The 23,890-nt window shown below is 46.2% G+C and overlaps 1 protein-coding gene across 9 annotated transcripts in view; it reads left to right on the forward strand.

Moving 5' to 3' along the window:
• The first annotated feature begins 335 nt into the window (after positions 1–335).
• Positions 336–23,890, forward strand: part of ABCA7 (ATP binding cassette subfamily A member 7) — a 54,626-nt gene continuing 31,071 nt past the window's right edge. For 4 of the 9 annotated variants that reach the window (XM_072601348.1, XM_072601351.1, XM_072601350.1 and 1 more), the window contains exons 1-12: positions 341–456; positions 13,001–13,074; positions 13,223–13,316; positions 14,093–14,234; positions 15,332–15,444; positions 17,231–17,352; positions 18,090–18,260; positions 18,657–18,737; positions 19,281–19,497; positions 20,176–20,315; positions 21,481–21,597; positions 22,618–22,779. In XM_072601348.1, the coding sequence (XP_072457449.1) occupies positions 13,009–13,074; positions 13,223–13,316; positions 14,093–14,234; positions 15,332–15,444; positions 17,231–17,352; positions 18,090–18,260; positions 18,657–18,737; positions 19,281–19,497; positions 20,176–20,315; positions 21,481–21,597; positions 22,618–22,779 (1,425 nt within the window). In that variant the 5' untranslated portion in view covers positions 341–456; positions 13,001–13,008. Of the gene's footprint in view, positions 457–1,183; positions 2,375–13,000; positions 13,075–13,222; positions 13,317–14,092; positions 14,235–15,331; positions 15,445–17,230; positions 17,353–18,089; positions 18,261–18,656; positions 18,738–19,280; positions 19,498–20,175; positions 20,316–21,480; positions 21,598–22,617; positions 22,780–23,890 lie in introns of those variants that run through there. The other 5 variants (XM_072601354.1, XM_072601356.1, XM_072601349.1 and 2 more) reach the window with 4 other exon arrangements.

Below are 23,890 nucleotides of genomic sequence, written 5' to 3' on the forward strand. Positions count from 1 at the left end.
TTTCCCGAAGCTGGGAGTTCGCAAGGCAATGCCTAGTGCAGGGAAATGGGCGCCACCCTGGGCGGTCCGGGGAACGGAGGATGCAGACCTGGCTCCGCCAAACCCTCCGGGGAAATTGCGCAGCTCCAGCCCGCATCCGCCCAGCCCCGTAGGCGCCCGTGACGAGGCGGCGGCGGCGGCAGCTCTGGCCCTTTAAGGCGCACCTGCGGCCGCTCCCTCCGCACCCCTCCTCCCCACCGGCTTCCCACAGCTCGGAGCGAGGCCTCTGATTGGCGGGCCTGGCAGCCAATGGTGGTGGGCGGGGGCGGTGCCCAGGAGGGTTGGGGGACCCGGGCCCGCACGCCGGGTGCTGCGCGCACAGGTCCTTTGCCCCGCAGCCGGCCTGGAGAGGGCGGGGTCCGGGCGGGGGGCGCCTGTGAAGGAGCCCTTCCACTCTCCCTGACTCGGGGGGAGCAGGTAATCGTGGGCTGCGAGCGGGAGTCCTCCCACCCACCGGGGAAGGGGCTTGGGGGCGGAGCCGGGAGGTCCCGCCCGGCTCAAGGGCCCCGCCCTACAGACGCCCGGCTGGGAAAGCGGGGCTTTGGGCTAGCCCCTCGGAGGTGCCCTGGGGCCTGGGCGGGTGGGTGGTGGGGAGTGAAGGCGGGAGGGCCGGGGACCGAACTAACCTTGGAGCTGGGAGCAGAGAACGCAGAGCGTACGAAGGGAGAGGGGGGCCCTTAGAACTTCAACTGTCAGAGGCTTGGAGGGACCAGAGGACCCAGAAAGTCAGGGCTGGGGTCCCTTAGAACGCGGAAAGTCAGAGCTGGGTGGGCCCTTAGAACTCAGGCTGTCAGAGCTGAGAGGGCCCTTAGAACAGAGAAGTTTGAGGGGGTAGGGGTTTAGAACACAAAATGTCAGAGCTGGGAGAGCCCTTAGAACTCAGGCTGTCAGAGGTGGGGGGCCCTTAGAACCCAGAAAATCAGAGCTGAGAGGGCCCTTAGAACAGAGAAGTTTGAGGGGGTAGGGGTTTAGAACACAAAATGTCAGAGCTGGGAGAGCCCTTAGAACTCAGGCTGTCAGAGGTGGGGGGCCCTTAGAACCCAGAAAATCAGAGCTGAAAGGGCCCTTAGAACAGAGAAGTTTGAGGGGGTAGGGGTTTAGAACACAAAATGTCAGAGCTGGGAGAGCCCTTAGAACTCAGGCTGTCAGAGCTGGGTGGGCCCTTAGAACTCAGGCTGTCAGAGCTGAGAGGGCCCTTAGAACAGAGAAGTTTGAGGGGGTAGGGGTTTAGAACACAAAATGTCAGAGCTGGGAGAGCCCTTAGAACTCAGGCTGTCAGAGCTGGGTGGGCCCTTAGAACTCAGGCTGTCAGAGCTGAGAGGGCCCTTAGAACAGAGAAGTTTGAGGGGGTAGAGGTTTAGAACACAAAATGTCAGAGCTGGGAGAGCCCTTAGAACTCAGGCTGTCAGAGGTGGGGGGCCCTTAGAACCCAGAAAATCAGAGCTGAGAGGGCCCTTAGAACAGAGAAGTTTGAGGGGGTAGAGGTTTAGAACACAAAATGTCAGAGCTGGGAGAGCCCTTAGAACTCAGGCTGTCAGAGGTGGGGGGCCCTTAGAACCCAGAAAATCAGAGCTGAGAGGGCCCTTAGAACAGAGAAGTTTGAGGGGGTAGGGGTTTAGAACACAAAAAAGTCAGAACTGGGGAGCCCTTAGAACTCAGGCTGTCAGAGCTGGGAGGGCCCTTAGAACCCAGAAAATCAGAGAGGGGGATCCTTAGAGCTTCAACTGTCAGAGGCTTAGAGGGACCAGAGGACCCAGAAAGTCAGAGCTGGGGGGCCCTTAGAACCCATAAAGTCGGAGCTGGGAGGGCCCTTAGAACTCAGGCTGTCAGAGCTGGGGGGCCCTTAGAACTCGGAAAGTCAGAGTTTTGAGGGCCCTTAGAATCCATAAAGTCAGAACTGGGAGTGCCCTTAGAACACAATGTCAGAGCTGGAAGGCCCTTAGAACCCAGGGTGTCAGAGCTGAGAGGGCCCTTAGAACAGAGAAGTTTGAGGGAGTAGGGGTTTAGAACACAGAATGTCAGAGCTGGAGGGCCCTTAGATCACAAAAAGTCAGAGCTGGGAGGGCCCTTAGAACCCAGGCTGTCAGTTGAAGGTTCAGAACTGGGAGGGACCATAAAGCATTGGAGACTCAATAGTTCAGTTACCCTGTTTTGGGCTGGATGTATAGATCTGAGACTCATCTGCAGAGAGATGATAAATTAAGCCTGTGGGAGTGGATGAGATCACCAAATGATCGAGGACATAGAGAAGAACAGAAAATAGCCTTGAAGAACACTCACAGTCAATAAGACCCAGATGATAATCCAGCAAAGGAGGTTGAGAAGAAGCAGACAGGTAGGACCAGGAGAGAACATGAAAACCCAGAGAGGAGGGTGTTCTGGAGGAGAAGGTGCCCCTTGGTGTCAGATGTTCTAGAAAGGTCAAGAAAGGGAAGAAATGGGAAGTGGCCATTCGATTTGGTAATTAAGAGAGAAGTAACTTTGGAGGGAGCAAGTTCAGGTTAGTGATGAGGTAAAAAAAGAGACTGCGAGGGGTTGGGGAGGGATTGAGAAGGAAGTAAGTCAGTACAACCTGAGTTCAAACTTGTACATTTACTAGCTGTGTGACCCTGGGCAAGTCACTTAACCAAGAGAGAGAGGAGAGAGAGAGATAAAGGAGAGGAGAGAGTGAGGGTAGGACCATCAATCAAGGGGATCGTGAGAGGGAATGAGTTTTTGAAGGATGGGGAAGACTTGGTCATGGTTATAGACAACCAGAAAGGTGAAAAGGGTAGGGACTGAAAATTAGACACAGAGAAGGTATGATACTGGAAAAGGCCCGGGCCCTAGTTGGGGTTAGGAAATGGGATCAAGGGTATATGGGTAGGCCTTGGTGAGAGGCTACTTAATCAAAAACTGGAGAGGAGGAGACAGAGGGGGATGATGTCAGGGGAAATGTGAGAGGGAGAAGAGAGAGCTCTAGGCTGACCTCAATATTTTTTAATGAAGAATGAGGCAAAGTCCTCTTCAATCTCTCAGAGTCCAGGGAGGAGGGGGGGTACTCTCAAAGGAGCCCCGCCACTCTACATGACTCAGGGGGAGCAGGTTGATTGAGAGCAGGGGTCCCATGGGAGATGTGATGAAAAAAGAGGTTTGTAACATCCCCTGTGGTGAATGGGCTAGAGAACAAAGATATGCTACAGGATCATCCAGGGCTTAGTTGAGAATAGATTACAAATTTCTAGTGGAACCATTCCACACAGTTGTGAAATTTGTCCCATGGTAATAGCTAGTCAAGCCTTTACAAGTATTTCTCACAACACCCCTGGGAGACAGGTGCTGTTTTTGCTTTCATTTTACAGAGAAGGAAAATGAGGCAGACAGAAGGTTAAGTGACTTGCCTATGGTCACACAGCTCCTAAGTGTCTGGGGCCAAATTTGAGCTGGGGTCTTCTTAACTTCAGCCCCATCCCTCTAACCATTGAACCACCAAGGTGCCATTAGTGTGTGAGTTGGAACTGAGGAAGTAGGTGGTGGGAATAGGCCAGGTTTGGGGTTTGGCAACGTGACTGTTGAAAGGACAACCATGGGGGTAAACAGATTCAAGAGTATTAGAAAATGTAGAGTTGAATTGGTTCACCAAGCGATTGAATTTGGGCCAGGGAAGGTAGAGAATATAGAGATATTGTGAGTGATAGCTAGGAAAAACTCAGAGGAAAGGAGGGCATTTTAAAGGCAAAGAAAAGGTTTGGGAGAAGTAAGACATAGGAAAAGATGGAATGACAGTATGATCAAGTAAGGATGGATGACCGGTTCTAGGTTGGGAGCCTGTGAGTAACTGGGATCTCTTTGAATTGAATTGAATTCAACCAACACTAATGAACCCTGCCATCTGCCTAGCTCTGTGTTGTGAAAGAACAGGAGACCTGGTCCTCTACTTTTGGAATGCTCAAGGTCTGGGCTGGGGAGGAGATGAAGACATAAGACACGGTGTCCCCAAAGTCTTAGTTTTAAGTTGTTAAATCTGCACTCAACCTTTAGGGGCACTAAGACCTTTCCCTCTACCTTTATATTGGGCAGGATGAAATGACAGGCAGAGGAAAGGACAGACCCAGGGCTCAGGGGCTTCAGAGGAGGGAGTGAAACCTTCTATTTGGGGGAGGATCAGGGAAAGCTTCTTGGAGGAGGTGAAATAGGACCTCTACCTTGATGGGTGAGTAGGATTGTAGATTTAGAGTTGCAAGGCACCTTAGAAGCTATTGATTATAGGATTATGGATTTAGAGTTGAGAAGGCCCTTAGAGGTGATTGAATCCAAACCTCTTATTTTCTGGTCGAAGACTGTTGTTCAGTTGTTTTTCAGACATGTCCAACTCTTCCTGACCTTATCAGGGTTTTTTGTTTGTTTGTTTTGTTTTTTTGACAGAGACACTAGAGTGATTTGTCATTTCCTTTTCCAGCTCATTTTACAGATGAGGAAACTGAGGCAAGCAGGGGGATGTGACTTGCCCAAGGTCACACAGTTATTAAGTGACTGCGGCTGGATTTGAACTTAGGAAAATGAGTCTTCCTGAGTTCAGGCACTCTATCTACTGTACCACCTAACTGCCTCTATGAGGAACTGAGGCCCAGCAAATTTAAGTGACATGTTCAAAGTCACACATCTTGTTAAATGTCTCAAGAAGGATTTGAATTTTGGTCTTCTTGACTTTATCTGCTGCATCCTGCTACCTCTGTAGCACATTAGAGAGATGATAGCAAAACCTTCTTAAAAAGTGGAATGGGCTGTGCCCACTAGGCATCATCAAACAGATGCCCCCTTGCCAAGGGTGTTGCTGAGTAGATTTTTGTTCTTGGGGGTGTTGGATCATCTGGCTGCTAAGTTCGCTGCCAACTCTGAAGAGTTCGTTTGTCAATCAGCTAGCATTAAGTCCTACTATGTGCCAGATACTTTTCTAAGTGCTATGAAACTATTGAGTGAGCTGGCACCCTCTTCCCAAGTCTGGCCCTGCCAGCACCAATTCCTATCTCTATCCCTGGATATTCAAGGCATAGACAGGGTCCCTACCCTTTGCAGCTCTCTGTCGTTCTTCCCTGTCCTCACCCCTGTTCCTCTCCACCCCACGCCAAGCACAGCTACTGCAGTGCCTTGAGCATAGTAGAGTGTGCCCACCATTCAGCCCTGTTCAAGTATCCCCTCCCCTAGTTGCCCTGGTAGAAGTGGAGGACTGGGTCAGATGCCTTCTGTCTCTCACAGGGATAGTCTCTTCCCCAGGAACCTACTTAAGTTGAGTCTTCCCCATTGTGACTTCAGGGTGTCATGGGCCAGACCCAGCTTAAGGCACCTGAGTTGGGCAAGCTCTGGGCCTATAGAAGAAGGGAAGTCATAGAGCTGAGAGGGATTCTAGATTGCAGAACCTGCTGGAAAGGACCTGAGAAAATATAGGGTTTAGGTCAGTTCTAGATCTATGATCTGTGAGTAGAGAACATCAGATGTCAAAGTTAGAAGGAACCTTAGGACATTGAGCATGGAATGTCAGTACCATCCAAAGTCTGAAGGGATTTGGAAGACAGAGAGATCACTACTGGCTGGAGTTCAGGTAGAATCAAAAAAGGTTTCTCAGAGAAGATGATATTTGATATTGAAGGATCAATTTATTAATTGATATGCATTTATTAATTCTCTATTTTGTGCCAGGCACTAGGTGCAGGGGACAGGAAGACAAAAATGGAAGGTGATGCTTGTTAAGGGAGGAACTGGCAGGATAAGGAATTGAATAAGTGAATGAAAAAGCATTCATTAAGCACCTACTGCATGCTGAGTGCTGGGGATACAAATACAAAAACAAATGTAGCCATGACCTCAAAGATCTTACATTCTAAGGGAAGAGACAACAGACATAGGGGAATGGAGGCATTTCAGTGAGTGGGACTATAGAGGAGCAAATTGACATATCCTATCCAGGAACAATGACGTAGTTGATTTTATTATGATTCTTGGTTCCAGAAGGGAGATGCAGAGGGAGAGTATGACTTTACTTAACTAAGTTTGTTCAGTTTTTAGAACACTGAAGGAAACATGGGGTTATGAATCTCTCTTTTCTTTAACTTTTTTGGGCTAAGAGAAATGTACAAGATGGCAGTATGTAAAAGAAGTATTTCTCTGTCACTCTGACATAATTTTATGTATAAGAGGCCTTGTTAGAATACCATTTGGGGTTCAGATTTACATTATTTGTCTCAGATCCGAACTTATGCTTAAGTGTAATAAAACCTAGGTTTTTCTAAACTTTATAATTTCTGTGTTGTGGTAGATTTATTTTGGCAGCACTTAACCTCTCACAAGAACTCAAAGAGGAGATATTTTGCCTGTAACTCCAGTAATGATAAGAGAAAGAGTGGAAGATACTAAAGAAAGTAACTGTAATTCTAAGCCATCCCAGGATATCACAAAAGGCCACATTTCTGCTGGCAGATAAACAAGATAAAGGATTTTAACAGAAGCAAATATAATTGGAAGCTTTATCTCTAGAACTTGTCAACGAGCCTACTGGCTTCTCTGTTCTGTAAAACCTTGTTCAACATTCTTGGACTGTGGGGAAAAAAATTGACAACTCAAAAAAAAAAAAGGCTTTTTAGAGGTCAGTGAGAAAGAGAATGACCTCTCATGCTCCTAAATCTTTATAGCAGGACTTTTGTAGTAGCAAAGAGCTGGAAACAAAGTGGTTGGTCATTGGGGAATGGATAAATGAGTTGTAGGAGATGAATGGAAGGGAATATCACTGCTCTATATAGAGTATAGAGAAGCATAAGAAAACTTATCAGAACTGATTCAGTGTGAAGTAAGCACAACCAGGGAAACAAAATACAAAATGATTACAGTAATGTCAGTGAAAGATTGAAGGAAGTGAGGTGGTACGGTGGATAGAACACTTCTTGCAGTGAGGAAGACCCAAGTTCAAATCCAGCCTTAGGTGCTTACTATAGCAGTGTGATCCTGGGCAAATCACTTAACCACTGCCTGTCTCAGTTTCCTCAGCTGTAAAAAGGAGATATTAATGGCACCTTCTTCCCATAGTTGGTGGGAGGATCAAAAGCAAAAGCATATCCAGCACATAGCAGATACTTAAATAAAAACCGGTTCCCTTTGTGTTCTTGGACAAGCTGCTAAACCTGTTCCAGCCTCAGCTCCTTTGTCTGTAAAATGAGAAAGATCAGACTCCACACCTTCCAAGAAACTTTCAGCTTTAAGTCTATGATCCTATGCACATAATAGGATTGAAACTGAATTCAGTGAAATTTTAATGACTCAACAACCTCAAAACATTAATATAGAGAAGTTGCACCCTTCTTCACAGAGGTGGGGAACTGTAGGTATGGAACACTGCATATGTGAGATTTTTTTTTTGGTTAATTTTGCTCAATTTCCCCTCCTCTTCTTATTCTTTGTTAAAATGGAGTGGTTCTCTGGAAGGAGAGGAAATGGAGCACCTTGGGAAATGTGGGTGGTATAAAGACAAAACGATAAGTATTATCTTATTTTTTAATAGAAAGGGGCTTTCGTTGGCTGATGTACTTCTCTGTAAAAGACATCTAGGAATCCAAAAAAAGCTCAAGGCATAAGCAGTGAGCTTATGAAGAGCAAAAGAAATGAGAAAGGTCTGAGTAAATAAGAAAACTTGCAAAAGAAAGGGAATAAAAGGGGAGAGAGAGTGTGTTGAATTTGACCGAAATAGATGATCTTACTGAAATCAACTGAGAGTCAGTTTTCATCACCCTCTTTCAGCCTGCAAATGAATTATTTTTGGAAAATGAAAAAGAAAAAGATGAAGAAGAAAAAAGGAGACAGGGGATAGAGAACTGAGACCACATTCCTCTGAAACCTAGCCCAGAACAGGAATAAATGGAGACCCAGAGTCATCAGCCACAGTAACCAAAAAAAAAAAAAGATATCAATGAGGCTGAATTAAAAGGTGGAATAAACCTAGCAGCTGAAGAAGGAAAATGAAACTGAATGGCAAGACACCGAATGCTATGACTCAGATCACCTTATAAAGAAAACAAAAAAACTTGAGTTAAAAAAGTAGACACCTAGTTTGTTAGTCATTTCAATTGTGTCCAACTCTTTGTGACCCCTTTTGGGGTTTTCTAGAGTGGTTTGCCATTTCCTTCTCTAGATCATTTTACAGATGAGGAAACTGAGCCAAACAGGGTTGAATGACTTGTCCAGGGTCATGAAGCTAGGAAGTATCAAGGTATGAGACTGTGGATGTTTATTGTCCAAAGACCAGCCCAATAGGAAGTGTGAGGAGGCTCATTAATCACTGAGAGATAAAATTTTTAGCCACTATAACTTGTACTCTGTGTCAGCTGTGGGTTCACCTCTATCAAAGAAACTGCTAATGGAGGAGGTGGAGTTGGTGTTGGAGTCTTAGGATCAGTCATCTATTAACTGGTTCTACCTGATGTCTGGGAAGCTAGGTGGTGCCATAGTGCACAGAGCACTGGGCTTAGAATCAGGAAAACCCATCTTCTTGAGTTCAAATCCAGCCTCAGATACTTAATAGTAGTGTGATCCTGGGCTAGTCACTTAACCCTGTTTGCCTCAGTTTCTTCATCTGTAAAATGAGCTGGAGAAGGAACTTCAGTATCTTTGCCAAGAAAACCCCAAATTGGGTTATGAAGAGTCAGACCCAACTGAAATGACTAAACAACAACATTATTATTAGATACCAACCCATGTGGTACATATACATATGTATGTGTGTGTATATGTATATGTATATATACAATGTATATATATGTATATACACAATCTGAAGTATTGATAGTTTTTCATTATCTATGATGCCTTTCAGCATTACTCTACTTCTCTCTTGTAAGTATATCTATTTTTATTGTTACCTTGACTGAATCTCTGTACTTTAAAATTCATCTGAAGTATAGTAAGTTTTGTGCCAGCCCCTCATGTGAACTTATGAATCTTTGTTTCAAGTGTCCTTCTTGTAAAAAGCATATTATTGAATTCTGCTTTCTAATGCATTCTGCTACCTTCCTTTGTTTTATGGGTGAGTTCATTCCATTCACATCCATTGTAATGATGGTTACTTGCATATTTTCCTCTATAACATTCTCTTATCACTTTCCTCCTCTTTGCCCTCATCTTCACAAAGAAGGTGGTAAAAGAAAAGAAATATGATCAGCGCTGGAAATTTATAATTGAAGTGATATGAACCCACTTCTCTCACTCTTTTAACGTGGTGCAGATTTCAGTCATTGGTGTTCTTATGCTTTCTTGCTTTTTTATCTCTTCTTTATTATTCATCATCCAAAGTGAAAGTTTGTTTTACTTGTGACTGATCTTTCTCTGATGCTGCTCCCCCTTTTAAACCCCTCTCCTCTTTCCTTAACCCCACCTGTTTATTTCCAAGTTTAATAAATTTCTATATCTAACTTGTTGTGTGTATTTATTCCACCCTCCTTTTCCTGGTTCATATAAGAGTGAGGTTCAGGACATCTTCTTTTTGCCTCTGTCTTCTGAGAGGCTTAAATTGATTCTGTATCATTTTTATTGATCCTATTTACTAAGTAATTGATTTTGTCTTGTAATTGTCTGAGTCATGAACTTAGTGCAGAAATTCAGCTGGCCTGTAATGGGTTAAATTTAGAAATCCAATTCTCTTGTTAATCACTGTTCTATTCTTTCCTCAAAGAAAACTGTTATCCTTAGGTGATATGGGTAGACACTGGGGAGTCTGGTCTAGTATTTTTATACCACCAAGCTATCCTTCAAAGATGTCTAGTTTGTTATCAAAGAAGTCTGGCCCAATATCTTTTGACTTGGTCGGTGGACTCAAACAATTAACCTTACTAAGTAATAGGAGGGAAGGAGGGAGCTGCTGTTAGCCCCTGATTTCCAGTTTTCAGCCAATCATATTATCTCCTACACCTCAGCTATGTAACCAGTGTTACATATAGCACATACATATGTAATGCATGTCCAACATGTTACATAACATGCATATGTTACATGTTAACATACATTACATACAATGTTGTCCTCAACCCCAATGATGTTATCTACCCTGCTCTGTTCTTTGTTCTAACCCTATAAAAATGAGTTAGGTCTTCGTCTTGGGGTCTTTTGAATAAAACTGAGGTAGAGCCATTAACCAATTTTTTTAGTAGGTTTATTGGCCGTTAATAAATGTTATCTTGCTTAGAGAGAATGTGCCTCAGACTACCTTTATTGAATTCTACTTGCAATACCTTCTACATACTTGTATACCATCTTCATATCCCCAAATTATGCAAAAATAATTTACTCCTTCTTCCTTATTTCTTCTCAAGTGTATCCTTTCTCCCCTTCTTCTCTTAAAACCTATAATAAGGGGCCAACCATCCCTAGGCTCTAACTGAGTCTAATTATATTCCCTCTGTAACCCTAAAGACAGTGGAATTCTGAAAACATACTTATCTCTTCTCCTCCTCCTACACTAAAAGCTTCCTAAATGTATTCATCTCTCTAGGTTTCTCTTTTCTCTTTTCAAAATTTACATTTTGCTTTGATTTTTTTCATCAGTAATGCTTCAAAGTTCTTTGTTCTGTTAAAGGTTCATTGTTTACCCTGTAGGATTATACTAAATTTTGTAAATTAGAACATTACAAATTAGTCTTGTTTGTAAGCCTTTTTCTTTTACCTTTTGGAATATTATGTTCCAATATTTTCTCTCCTTTATCACTGTTAACACATGTCTTGTATTATCCTCACTGTGGTTTCTTGCTATGAACTCTTCCTTTTTAGCTTCGTATGGTACCTTTTCTTTGACTCGGAAGCTCTAGGTTTTGGCTGTGATATTTCTGGATATTTTCATGTTGAGGTTATTTTCAGAAGGTGATCAGTGGATTATTTCCACTTTCACTTTGTTCCTCTGGTTGTAATAGACACTTTTCTTTAATGATGTCCTGAAATATGTCTGGGTTTTTTATTTGATCATGGTTTTTAGGAAATCTAATCAGTCTAAAATTTTCTCTCCTTAACCTGATTTCCAGCTCAGTTGTGGTTGATAGTAGACATTTTACTTTTCCTTATGTATAGTTTTCCCTTTTTTTGACTTCATTCTATTATTTTTGTTGTCTTTTGGAACCCTTCAGTCCTGGTTGTTCCATTCTGGTTTTTAGTGACTCTGCTATTTGAGTAAGGTTTTCAGCCTTCCACTTTTAAGTTATTTTTCTTCTTCCTTTTTTCCCCCTTCAGGAGTGCTAATTTTGCTTATAACTTAATTTTTTATCTCTTGCTGCATTTCTTCCAACCATTCTGGACGTTCTTCTGGTCAAGCTATTATTTTCTCTGAGGCTCTCTTTTCTTTTGGGTATTTCCTCAACATATTTAGAATTTTTTTTTCTCATTTCTATGGCTGGGATGGATGGAGTGGGTAGATCTTGTTTGGTCCTGTTCCCTCTGTAGTCTGGATCCTTGCTGCTCCAGCTAAAGTTTTGGATCAGTTATCTAGGAGTGCTCTCTACTAGGGTCCCTGGCTCTGGGCTCTTTCTTCTGGTAGCCTAACACAATGCAGGCTTTAGACTTGGCCCTTCTATAAAAACCCTTGCATAAACCCTAACCTGGAGTGCTCTGGTGTGGCCCTGACAAGCCCCAACCAGATGTCATAGCTTGTGCTGGCCTCCTGCAGGGTTCCTGGTTTGAGAGATGTCTGGCTGCTATTTCAGTCTTGTCCTTTTTAGTGGTTCCAAGAGAAGCTCTGATTTCAGACCACTTGTTAGGTTCCCAGAGGCCCAGCCTCCCTAGTTTTGCTTCTTCCTAAGCTCTGGAGCAAGCTGTGCCTGAGCACTTTGGCAGCCTTTTCTTCTGCTGTGACGGGGATAGGTTGGCCCCTTTTACCTTTGTTCTTTCTCTCTCTCCTTCTTGCGTAAAACCAGGTTTCAGGCCTCTTGGAAGGCCACTGGCCTACATGGACTTTCTGGTCTTGTCTCCCTGTGCAGTGAGCCTCGAGGTCTGGCTTGGACTCTTGCTGCTTCAGTACTCCTGGGCCAAGATCTCACTGCCTTTAGGCCCCAGATCCAGCAGGTACTGGCTTCCTCCTCCTCTGCTTTGTCTCCACTCAAAACTCCGCAGGCTTCTGGCAATTGTCCTGTGCAGGCCTGGACTGCATAGAGATCTCTACTGCTCTTTCTCATTTGGTTTTATTTATCATTAACTCTCCTGGTGTATTTTTAGAATTTTGCTGGAGTTTTTGTGGGAGAGCTGTGTTCCCTTAGGACAGGGGTGGGAAACCTATGGCCTTGAGGCCACATATGGCCCTAAGAGGGCCACACTAGAGGACCTAACAGGCCACATGTGGCCTTAAGACCACAGGTTCCCATTCCTGCCTTAGGACCTTTCACATTATCATCTTAACAGGCAAACTTCAGAGCCATGGCCAGGCAGCTGAGGAAGTCTTGGGCAGAGGAATTATTGTTTGTTGTTAGTTGTTTTTGGTTGTATCTGACTCTTCATGACACCATTTGGAGTTTTCTTGGCAAAGATACCCCTCAAAATTATAGAGGGGCAGGATCTGCTTTATCTGAAGGATCTCCTCACTGATGAAATTCTAGATCCTTCATGTCTGGTCTGTTCTGAGGTCTGGCAGGACAAGACTCCTGTCATTTATAATTTTTTTCATACTTCCTGTGGATAAGCTTGTATATGGATTTTTTAGCTCCTGACTTCTCCCAGGCTGATGGAAGGAGGGCTGACCCAGGGCCTGGCTCCTTCCTTGAGCTGGGAGTAGGGTAGACTTGAGGAGGGGACCTAGGGCTCTTCTACTCCTTCTAGCTGTTCTATCCCTCTGACCCCTTTCACACTTCCCCTGAACTCCATCCTTTGACTTCTCTGCCTTGATTAATCTGACCCCTGACCCCTTTGTCCCTCCACTTTCCTGTTCTTCCATTCCTCTGACTCCTGATCCTCTCCGTGTTTTCTTTAGCATCTACCATGGCATTTTGGACTCAGCTGATGTTGCTGCTTTGGAAGAATTTTACATATCGCAGGAGAAAGCCGGTAATGAGGGGCAGGGAGGAGAGGAGGGGTCCAGCCTAAATGAGGCTCTCTGGATCCTTGGAGTCATGCTCTTTGAGAGCTTTGGAGGGTTCCTGACAACCCCTGCATTTTCTCCTCAACCCTTTCCTCCTACTTCACTCTCCCCCAGGTCCAACTGGTCATTGAGCTGCTCTGGCCCCTTTTCCTTTTTTTAATTTTGGTTGCCGTCCGTCAGTCCCACCCTCCCTTCGAACACCATGAATGTGAGTAGGCTCCAGAACTTTGCCCCCTGCCTTCCCTGACTTCTTCCAGGAAACCTTCCTTGATTTCCCCGGCCTAGAGGGGGAGCTATGGCCTCTGCCTCTCCAATTCCTGCTCCCCTACCCCTACACCTAAGCCCATCATTCTGCTTCCTCTGCTTTATGCCCCCATCTCACTTACCTCTGACCCCTCTGTCTCTCCCACTGTCTTCCCTAAACTTCCACCCCTTCCTTCCTTCTCCCTGTCCCTGTGTCTACTCTGTTCTCCTGTTTACCTGCCCTCAACTGCTATCACTTCATTCCCCCATTCCCCCAGTATTAGAAAATCCCTTCATCAGTGCATGTTTGATGTGCTTTTTGGAGGCATATTTAACTTTTGGGCTTTTATCCCTCTGTTGTCCTAGTTTCTGCCTCATTTCCCCTCTCCCCTATACTGCTGATCCTTGACCCTTTGGCCTTGATGTCCTCTGCTTCTAGGCCCCTGTCCCTCTACCTCCCCATTACACTTTCCCTATGCCCCTGAACCCTCTCTGAACTAATCCCAAGTCCTTAGGCCCCATCACTATGATCTGGTCCCTTGCATGCCCCCATTCACCCCCCCACAGATCCCTGTGCCCTCTCCACTTCTTTGCTTCCATGTCCCTTATCCTCTTTCCTGCCAACTCCCCTTCATTCCTGTGTATTAGGGCAGGCAGTGCCCAAGGATCCCAGGGGTGGGGGTCTGTGAGTGAGAGGGCCTAGTGGAGCAGTTGTGCCCTGACCCATTCTCTTCTACACAGGCCACTTTCCCAATAAGCCACTGCCCTCAGCAGGCATGCTCCCCTGGTTCCAGGGCTTTCTCTGCAACATGAACAACCCCTGCTACCGATATGCCACGCCTGGGGAGACCCCCGGAGTCCTAAACAATTTCAATGAGTCCTTGTGAGTGAGCAGAACTGAGTGAGGGAGGGAAAGGGGGAGGGAATGGGTCAGGAGAGGGCAAGGGAAGATGTCAGCATTTGGGCTCCCGAGGAGGCCGGAGTCCTGGCCTCTGGTTCTGGCTCAGCTGCTGGCTCTCTTGGGGGCCTTGCCTCCTTTTTCTACCTCTACAGTGATGGAGCTGGACTGTGAGTCTCTCAGGACTTCCCAGGTCTGAGACTGTATGGTCTAAACATCTTTCTAACCTTGATGTCCTAGGTGTGGAGTTAGGTTCTAAGGTCCTTCCCAGAGCTGACATTCTGTAGTCAATTTCATTCTATTCAGTTCACATCATTCAAGGTACATGCATATGTTAAGGGCCTACTATGTGCTAGGCTGTGTGCTAAGCCCTGGGGATCTAAATACAGAGCCATGAGGGCTTTCATTTTAGAGGGGAGACATCTCGCACATTTACAAATAAATATAAAAACTTGGGTCATTTTGCAGGGGTGAGAGAGTACCAGAAACTGGGGAGCCTCATGTAGGAGGCAGTCCTTAAGCTAAGCCTTGAAGTAAGCCAGAGATTGTTGAAGGTGGCAGGTGACGAGGGCAGGTGGTCCAGGCTGGGTGGGCATGCACAGGGATGGAAGATGGCATATTGTAATAGAAGAGGGGGTGAGACCAATGTACCTAAAGCTTATGAAAGCAAGAAAAGGAATAATGAGCAACAGGTCTGGAAAAGGAAACCAGAACTGGGTGGTGAGGGCTTTAAATGCCGGGATTGCATTTCAGAGGTAAGAGAGAGCCACTGGAAGTTTTTGGACTGGGGAGGAACTTGGTCAGACTTATCCTTTAGGAATATCAGGTGGCAGCTGGTGGCTGGGGATGTCTGAGGGAAGAAAGCCAATTAGGAAGCTGCTTCAAAAGTCTAAGCCAGAGGGGATGAGGGCATTAACAGTGGGGGAGGGGAGATCACAAAAGGTCAGATGGATAGAAAGTGGCAGGACTGGTTGGGAAAATGCTTAGAAAATGCTTGGGCATGGGGAGTAAAGGACAGGAGAGTCAAAGATAGGATAAAGGTTGCCATTTTCTGTCTGTGCCCTTGGATACCCACTTTCCAGGATCTCCAGGTTCCTGGCTGATGCCCAGCAGGTGCTGAGCAGCCCCAATACACGGAGGACCCTTAGAAACTTTGGGAAACTGATGCCTTCCCTGAAACCGCTCCAGGGGTCTGGTGAGGGGGAAAGGTGGTGGTGCCATGGTTGGAGGAGGAGGAGGGAGGGTAACTGGACATTGGGTGTGCATGGAGTTCTCAGATTAAAGGTAGTATCCCTAGAGTTAGGGGATTATGTTTATGATGGCTCTGGGTTGGAGTCAGATCCAGCCTTAGACACTTACTAGCTTTAGTGTGATCTTCAGCAAGTCATTTTTTAACTTAATTTTTATTTTGTTTTCTTCTCAATTACATGTAAATAAACATTTTTAACATTATTTTTTTTAAATTTTGAGTACCCCCCACTGTCTTGCCTGAACACCCAAATTATTTGGAAACGAAGAATTGTCTAGAAGGGAGATGGGGCATTCTGTATATTAGACAAAATTGAGAGAATTTGTGAGACAGTGAATTAATTCACTGAAGCAACACCCCCAAACACACCAAGCTAGACAGTTCTGAACTGTCTTTAGTTTAACTTCAATGTGAAGTGCCTCAACTGCCACAGTCTAAGAAATGGATACCACTGTTGAAGTGGCATAAATTTTAGGCCAGCTATGGCACCGTTTCCTATTAATTTTTATTTGTGCCATGATATGTTTTCTGTTTTGACGTTAGGAAAAGTGAAAGCAAAATGTTTGTTGAAATATTTTTTGAGGGAATGAGAAGGGTTTAAGGATCAGTCATAATTCTCCCAGAATGTACTTTACTTACCTCAGCATGGACTTGTGGTCACTCTGTATTTGTATGTATTGCTAGAATTTAGATAGACTTTAAATAGAATTCTATATGTTCATGTTGTTTTTAATAATTTGTGTGCATACCGGAGAAAATTTTGAGTTCCATATTCTCTCCCTCCTTTTTCCCTTCCCCCTTCCTTGAGAAGGCAAGCAATTTGATATAATTCATGCATGTGTAGTCATGCAAAATGTTTCCATAATAGTCATATTGCAAAAGAAAACACGGACCAAAAAAAGCCAAGAATAATAAAGTTTAACAGCATGAACATCAGTTCATGTAAGTCTCCCCAGGTATTTCTGAAAGCATCCTTGAATAAGCCATTTAACTGCAATTTGCCTCAGTTTCCTCAAATGTAAAATGGGAAGAGTAGTCTACCCCTCCAGGGTTGTTGTGAGACTCAAAATAATATTTGTAAATTGCGTGGCACATAGTAGGCCATATATAAATGCTTATTTCTCCCTTCCCCTTTTCCCCTTGTTAGAAGGAAGTTGAGTGCCTTGGGGACTTTTCTGTCTTTCCCAACAAGGAAGTGGAAGGATTGAACTTGGAGTCCAGAGACATAGGCTCAAATCCCAGTTCCATCACTTACTCGCTGTGTGACTTTGGGCAGTTTACTTCCCTACTCTCTGGTCCACAGTTTCCCCTTCTATGGGTAACCCCCTTCTAGGGGTAACAATTCCTACCCTGCTTCCCCCACAGAAATGCTATTAGAATGAAATGAAAGAATGAATTTTAAAAATGCCTTCTGAAGCTGTGAAGTATAATCTAGGACCTTGTAAATGGGCTTGTAAACCATAAGGTACTTTGTATACTATAAAGCGCCTCGCATATTATAAAGTGTGAGCTCTCTTTCTTTCTCCACACATGCACATTATATATTAAAATATATATATATACACATGTGTATATGTATCTATATATACAGTACACATTTTATATTACATTGTTTTATGTATCAAACAGTGTAATAATATGTGTTATTCATATTATACTGTACATACTTATATATCTATACACACATCTATCTCTCTGTAAGACATTATGATTGTCACCCTCTCCTTCTCAGCCCTGCCACTTCGAAGCTATCTGCTCCCAGGAGAGACCTTCTCAAAGTTCCTGCAAGAAAACACATCCCTGCCTCAGGAGCTAGCTGAGGAACTTCTGGAGACCCAGCTTAGTTTGCAGGGGGTAAGTAAGTCCTGGGGTTCAGACACTGCGGAGAAGAATTCTTGAGCCAGAAAGTTGTTGGGAGTGGGGAGGGACAACTTTAGGGATAGCGATGAGGGTATGGGAAAGGACTGTGACTTGGTGGGCAGGAGTGGATTTGTGAAGGCATGTATGAACTGCCAAGTGACATGAGGTGAACCAGAAAAGTGTCACGAGAACACACAGCTTGGAAAGACTTCGGGACTCTGATCACATAATAACCCACCATGATTCCAGAGGACTAATGATGGAACATTCTCCCACCCACCCCATAGAGAAGTGAAGGGCTCAGAGGGCAGAAGGAGACTTTTTTTCTGGATGTGACCACTGTGGAAATTTGTTTTACATGACAATCCATGTTTACAATAGGGGTTTTCTATTTTCCTTCTTATGTGGGGAAGAAGAGAGAGGCAGGTTTTCACTGAAAATAAAATTTAATTTAAAAGAAATCAAAGATAGAGTACTAGATTTGGCATCTGGAAGATTTGGATCCAAATCTTGTTTTAGGTACTGGTTGTGTGACTTTGGATAAGTCACTTAACCCCTCTGAGCTTCAAGTTTCTTTATGTGCAAAATGGGGCTAATGATGCGCCTCCCTCCCAAGGTTGTTGTGAGAACCAAGGAGATAATGTATATAATAACCTGCTTTGCAAACCTTAAGTGCTACATCTCCTTCCCTGGGTGACCCCAACTGGCCCCTGACCTCACCTCTTCTGCAGCTGCCCCCAGCTTTGCCTTTGCCAGACCTGGTCTGCAATGCCTCCTTGCTGAGCACCTGGTTCAGCGCCTCTGATGCTCTGCAGCAAGGTCTGTGTGCCCTCCCTCCAGCAGAGCTCCGAGCCCTTGGGGCCAGCTTCCTGTCCCAGGCCGACCCAGATCGGCTGCTTTCTGTGAGTCCGGTATGGCTGGGAGTAAGGGTGTGGGGAGGAGAGGGTTTGCCTGAGAAAAGGCTGCCCCTGGGAGGAGAGGGCTTTGTTGTCAGAGGAGAAGCCTTGGTGCCTGACCTGCACCTGCTTTGCCCTGGCCTTGGGACCCAAGGAAAGAGCGTCTGTCCATCCTTTTGTTTACCATTCACTCTGTCTCCACCTTTCCACCTGTCTGTCTCTCCCTCTTCATCCATCCCTCTGCTTTTCCCTCCACCTCTCTGTTTCTAGGTCTGTCCATCCTTCTGTCTGTCCCTCCATCCTCCATCTGCCTATCTCTCCATTCATTGGTCCCCTTGTCTATCAGCCCCTCTCAATTTACCTACCTCTCCATCACTGTGTCTGTCCTGTCTCCCTTCATAGGCACTGAAGGCCAATCATAGACAGCTGAGCCCCCAGTCTGTGGCCGCCTTCATGGAAGCGTGGGAGGCCACGAGTAAGGAGGTAAGAGGCTCTGCCTGTCCTCCTCCCCCAGGGAGGGGGTGAGTGGCTCCCCAGGGGGCCAGATGCTTTCCTCAGAGGATGCTGAGGGAATAGGGGTGGGGAGGAATGGGACCAAAGTACCCAAGGGGTGGGAGTGTAGGTGAAGAGCTGGGAGAAGGAGGCCAGCTCCAATGAGGGCTAGGTCCCAGAAGGGAAGGTGAGGGAGACTTAAAATTTCAAGTGTGTCTCTGTAAAAAGAATCCAAAGGCTTTGGAGTCAATGGTCCAGAGTTCATATCATAGGCCTGCAGGTAACTGTGACCTTAGGCAAAATGCTTCACATTCCTAAGCCTCAGTTTCCCCATCTGTAAAATGAGAAGAGTGGAAGAGATGAGGTCTAAATTCACGCCTAAGTCTAATGATTTCTAAACCAAGGAGTTCAGGTCAGACTAGGTCATGTGAGGCCTTGAATCCCAGGTGAAGAGTTAGGTTTTCATCCCTTGGGGTCCCCAGCCTTGCACCCTCCCATACCTTTGTGGGGCCTGCTGCTCATCTGCCCTGCCAGCTCTCTACCCTGCCCAGCTTAGCAGAGCTTCGGGCAGAGCTGCGGAGGGCCCCAGGTCTGGGTGGCCCTGTTGAAGGAGTGTCTCGAGTCCTGTGTGGAAAGTCCAGGGATCAAGGAGTTGAAATCCCCTCCCTCAACTGGTATGAAGATGATGACCTAAAGATGATGCTGGGACAGGGCCAGGGAAGACTATCCTCTCCCACGGACAACAGCACCAGTGAGCCGTCTTCCCTGCGTGCCTCCCACCCCTCACCCAGCCCACCCTGACCCCTTCTCAAGGGAGTAATAGACTAAGGCAGTGTGGCTTAGTGGGAGGAACCATGGGCTTGGAGGTAGGAGAGCCAGGCTGCAATCCTTGGGCCTCTCTGGTCCTCAGTTTTTTCCTCTGTAAAATGGGCATAACAATTCCTACCTGGAACTCCTCACATGTTGATGAAAGTAATACCATCCTGGCCATGCTTCTCCTGGGGGACCAAAGGACTCATTATCAGATGGGGGGTGGGGATGGCTAGAGAGGTGAATGGAGGATGTTAGGTGAGGAAGGAAACATTTTGTGAGGTGGGTGAGAGGCTTAATCAGGTGGGCGGTGCCTTGCTAAGGCCGAAGGAGCCCTGGATCAGGAGTTAGGAGTCCTGGCTCTGAATGTAACTTGCTTTGTGATGTACAGTTTTCCTCTTTTCTGAGCCTCAGTTTCCCCATCCCCATCTGTAAAATAAAGGGGTTGGATTCTTGTGTGGTAGTAGTAACACTGGATTTGCAGTCAGACAGCCTGGGTCCAAATCCCAGCTGGGCTAATTACTATCTCTGTGACTCAGTGGGTTAGTCCATGACTCTATGACACCCATTTGGAGATTATCCAGGCCTCTTCCTCTTTCTCCCCTTCCCAAACACCCAGGTCCCTTCTGCCAGAAGCTCATTGAGTCCATGGAGGCACATCCCATATCTCGGCTTCTTTGGTGGCGGCTCAAGCCTCTTGTTCTTGGCAAGATCCTGTATACCCCTGACACACCACTCACACGGAGAATCATGGCCGAGGTGAGGAGGGTTCTGGCTGTGGTTCAGGCTTCCATCTCAATCTGCTGTGTGGGACCTCTAGGCCTCCCCATCTGTGACCTGGACCCAATCCTGCCTTCTTGCTCTCATACATGGAAAGACGATCCTAGAGAAGAAGGTGGAGGAGCCTGGGGGTCCTAACAGCCTGGGATCAGAGTCAGGAGACTCCTGAGTTCTAACCATATGTCCTTTAACTAGGGGGGTGATCAGGTGACTTCTCTGATCCGTCATTGTTTTTTCAATAAGATATGGGGACTGAACAAGATGGTTAGATAAGGTTACTTCCTCAGTTTTCTGTTCTAAAGTCTCTTCTATGTCTGATTCTCAATGTTTTCTGTTCTAACATATTTCTGTTCCCCCTCAGCTTTAAGGTTCTAAATTATCCATCCCTTTGCCCCCATCAACCCAGCTCTGATACTCTGTGTTCTATGATCCCTCCCCACTCTGACATCCTGGGTTCTAAGGCCCTCCCTCCCTCTGATACCTTGTGTTCTAAGGGCCCTCCCAGCGCTGATATCCTGTGTTCTGAGGGATCTCCCAGCCCTGACATCCTGGGTTCTAAGGCCCTCCCTACCCTCTGATACCTTGTGTTCTAAGGTCCCTCCCAGCGCTGACATCCTGTGTTCTGAGGGATCTCCCAGCCCTGATCCTGGGTTCTGAGGCCCTCCCTACCCTCTGATACAGATGGTAATGAAGGGTCATTTTCTTGAAGAAATGACAGAACTGTGAAAACCTGAGTCCTTCCCCGCCTTGGTCCCTTGTGGTTTCTCTCACTTTTCGCTCTCCTCCCCTCTCTCTCTCCTCTTTCCCTTCTTACCTTCCTTTCTCCCTATTTCCCCCTTTCTCTCTTTCCTTCTCTCTCCCTTTCTTTCTCTTTGTCCTCTCTCCTCCTTCCCTTCTCTCCTTTCCCTTCCCTCTTCTCTTTCCTTCTTCAGTTTTCTCCCTCCCTTCTCTCTCTGTCTGTCTCTATCTCTCTCTCTGTCTCTGTCTCTCTCTCTCTCTCTCATCTCTCTCTTTCTCCCTCCATCCTCTTTCTCCCTCCCTCTCAGCTCACTTCTATCTGGGGATATTAGAACAAAACACCCAGCGCCGGTTGAGGAGGGCGGAGGCCCTGAGCGGGCCTTTCTTTGCCTTTATCTCTGTCCAGGTGAACCAGACTTTCCATCAACTGGCCCTGCTGAGGGAGCTGCATAACCTCTGGAAGGAGCTTGGACCCCAGATCTCCAGCTTCATGAACAGCAGTGCTGAAGTGGCACTCCTAAAGGTAGGGATGGGTTAGCAGCCCCCAAAGAGGTTTGGGGGATGGCAGGAGGCAGCTTGGTGCAGGAGGAGGCAGATGGATTTGCAGTTAGAATATTGGGGGGATACACACTCTGTCCCTTATCACCTGAGTGCCTGGGCAAGTCAGCTCATCTCTCCTGGCCACAGTCTAACTGGCCTCCAAGGTCACTTCCTACTCCAGCTTGAGAGTTTTGATTCCATGAACAGGCATTCATTAAGTACCTACTGTATATTTAGCCCTGGGCACCCAGTCCAGGTTGGAAAGAACACTGGACTGGAAGTCAGAGGACCTGGGGTCTGATACTATGGTGTTTTGTTTTTCACCTTAGGCAAGTTTCTTCCCCTCTCTGGCTTTCTTCTGAAAAAGCATAGGATTTCAAGTTACAGTGCCTACACTCAAGTCCTGGGTCTGTGACTTAACCTGGAATGATCTGGGGCAAGTCACCTTCCCACCCTGAGTCTCAGGTTTCCTTTTGTATAAAATGATCTTCCAGCTCTGACATCCTGGGTTCCAACGGGCCCTCCCAGCTCTGCCACTCTGGGTTCTAAGGGCCCTCCCAGCTCTGACAGTGGATGTTCTAAGGTCTTTCCTAGGTTCCTGTCATATGGTAGAGCACTGACCTTGGAGTCAAAGGACCCAGGTTCAAACCCTGCTTCTGATGCTTACTGCTTGTGTGACCTTTAACAAGTCACTCTCTGGGCCTCAGTTTCCTGATCTATAAAAAGGGGGGTCAGTGAACTAGATGACCTCTGAGATTCCTTTCCTCTCCTACTCTGTGCCCCTACATTCTGTCTCCTGAGTGCCAAATCAATTGTCCAAACACCAAATTCTTTGGGAGCTGGAGTGATCAAGGAAGTCTTCCTAGGGAAAAGACATTAAGCTAGGAATGGTTTTGGAGAGGAAGAGAAGGAGAGCAGGGCATTCTAGGAGCATGGGTTGGACATGAGGTAGAGAATGGGGTCAGGGACCCAGCTAAGTGACTTCCCCTTTCCCCTGTTCCAGAGGGTGTTCCAGATGCCCTTCGGGGAAGAGAGGCTGAGATGGCCCAGAAACAGGACATCGGCCCTCCGCACATTCCTGGGCTTGGATGGGAGTGGATACAGCTGGAAAGAGGCCCATGAAGATGTAACTCTGGTAGTGGACAGAGTGGGGAAAGTCCTGGAGGTGAGATGGCACCCCTCTCTCAAGTTCCCCGCCCCCTCCTCCCCCTATTTTCAACTCTGCTACATGCACAGAGGCAGTAAGTGGGACAATGGATAGAGTGGTGGACTCCAGTACTAGGTGTACGACCAGGGACAAGTCACTGCTAGCTGCCTCAGTTTCCCCAACTGTAAAACAAGGATGAAAATAATAGCACCTCTCTCACAGGGTTATTACAAGCATCAAATGAGATAATAGTTGTAAAGTGTTTTGCAAATCTTAACATTGATGATGATGATGGCTGACATTTAAATAGTGCTTCCCATGGGCCGGGCACTGTTGTAAGTGCTTTACAGATATTTTAATTGATTCTCACAACTCTGGAACATAAATGCTATGATCATCCCCATTTCATAGATGAAGAAACTGAAGCAGAGGTGAAGTGACTTACCTAGGGTCACACATCTAGGAAGTGCTTGAGGTTATATTTGAACTCAGGTCTTCCTCACTCCAGGCCCCAGCACTCTAACCACTGCTCCACCTTGCTACCTAGGTGCCTAAATGCCAGTGATGATGATGATGGTGGTGGTGCTGAGGTTTTGTCTTTTCTCATTAGAATATAAGCATTGGCTCTTGTTACTTTTTTTTGTTCCTTCATTTCTTGGCTTGATAAAATGACCTTGCTATCTCCTGGCTCACAGAGTCATCTCTGAGAGCCAAGTCTGGCCCTTGGTCCCTTGGTCCTGTCGGGGAGGGTCTTGGGGGACAGGAGACCACTAAGGCCCAGATGAGTGCCTGTGTGAGGACACCAGACAGTACTCCATCCACAAGCACTTTCTTGTAGTCTGAATCGTCAAGTTCATCCTCTTGGGGACTCCCAGCTGGAAGCTCCTTCCATGGATCCAGATCAGGGACTGGTTGGTCTGTAATTCCAGGCTCAGCAACTCCCTGGAGCATGGAACACGGATCTTTCCTAAGTCTTCATCCACTACTACGCAGAGTCACTGTGTACAAAAACACTCATGGGAGTACCTCCTCTAAGTGGAAGTACCTACTGTGCTCAGCACTGGGGGAGGTCAAACTTACAAAGCTCTGAGCCCATTTGAGGGTGAAACACGGACAGTGCCCGGGATCT

The sequence above is a fragment of the Notamacropus eugenii genome, chromosome 4, assembly GCF_028372415.1.
Source record: "Notamacropus eugenii isolate mMacEug1 chromosome 4, mMacEug1.pri_v2, whole genome shotgun sequence".
NCBI classification, from domain to species: domain Eukaryota; kingdom Metazoa; phylum Chordata; class Mammalia; order Diprotodontia; family Macropodidae; genus Notamacropus; species Notamacropus eugenii.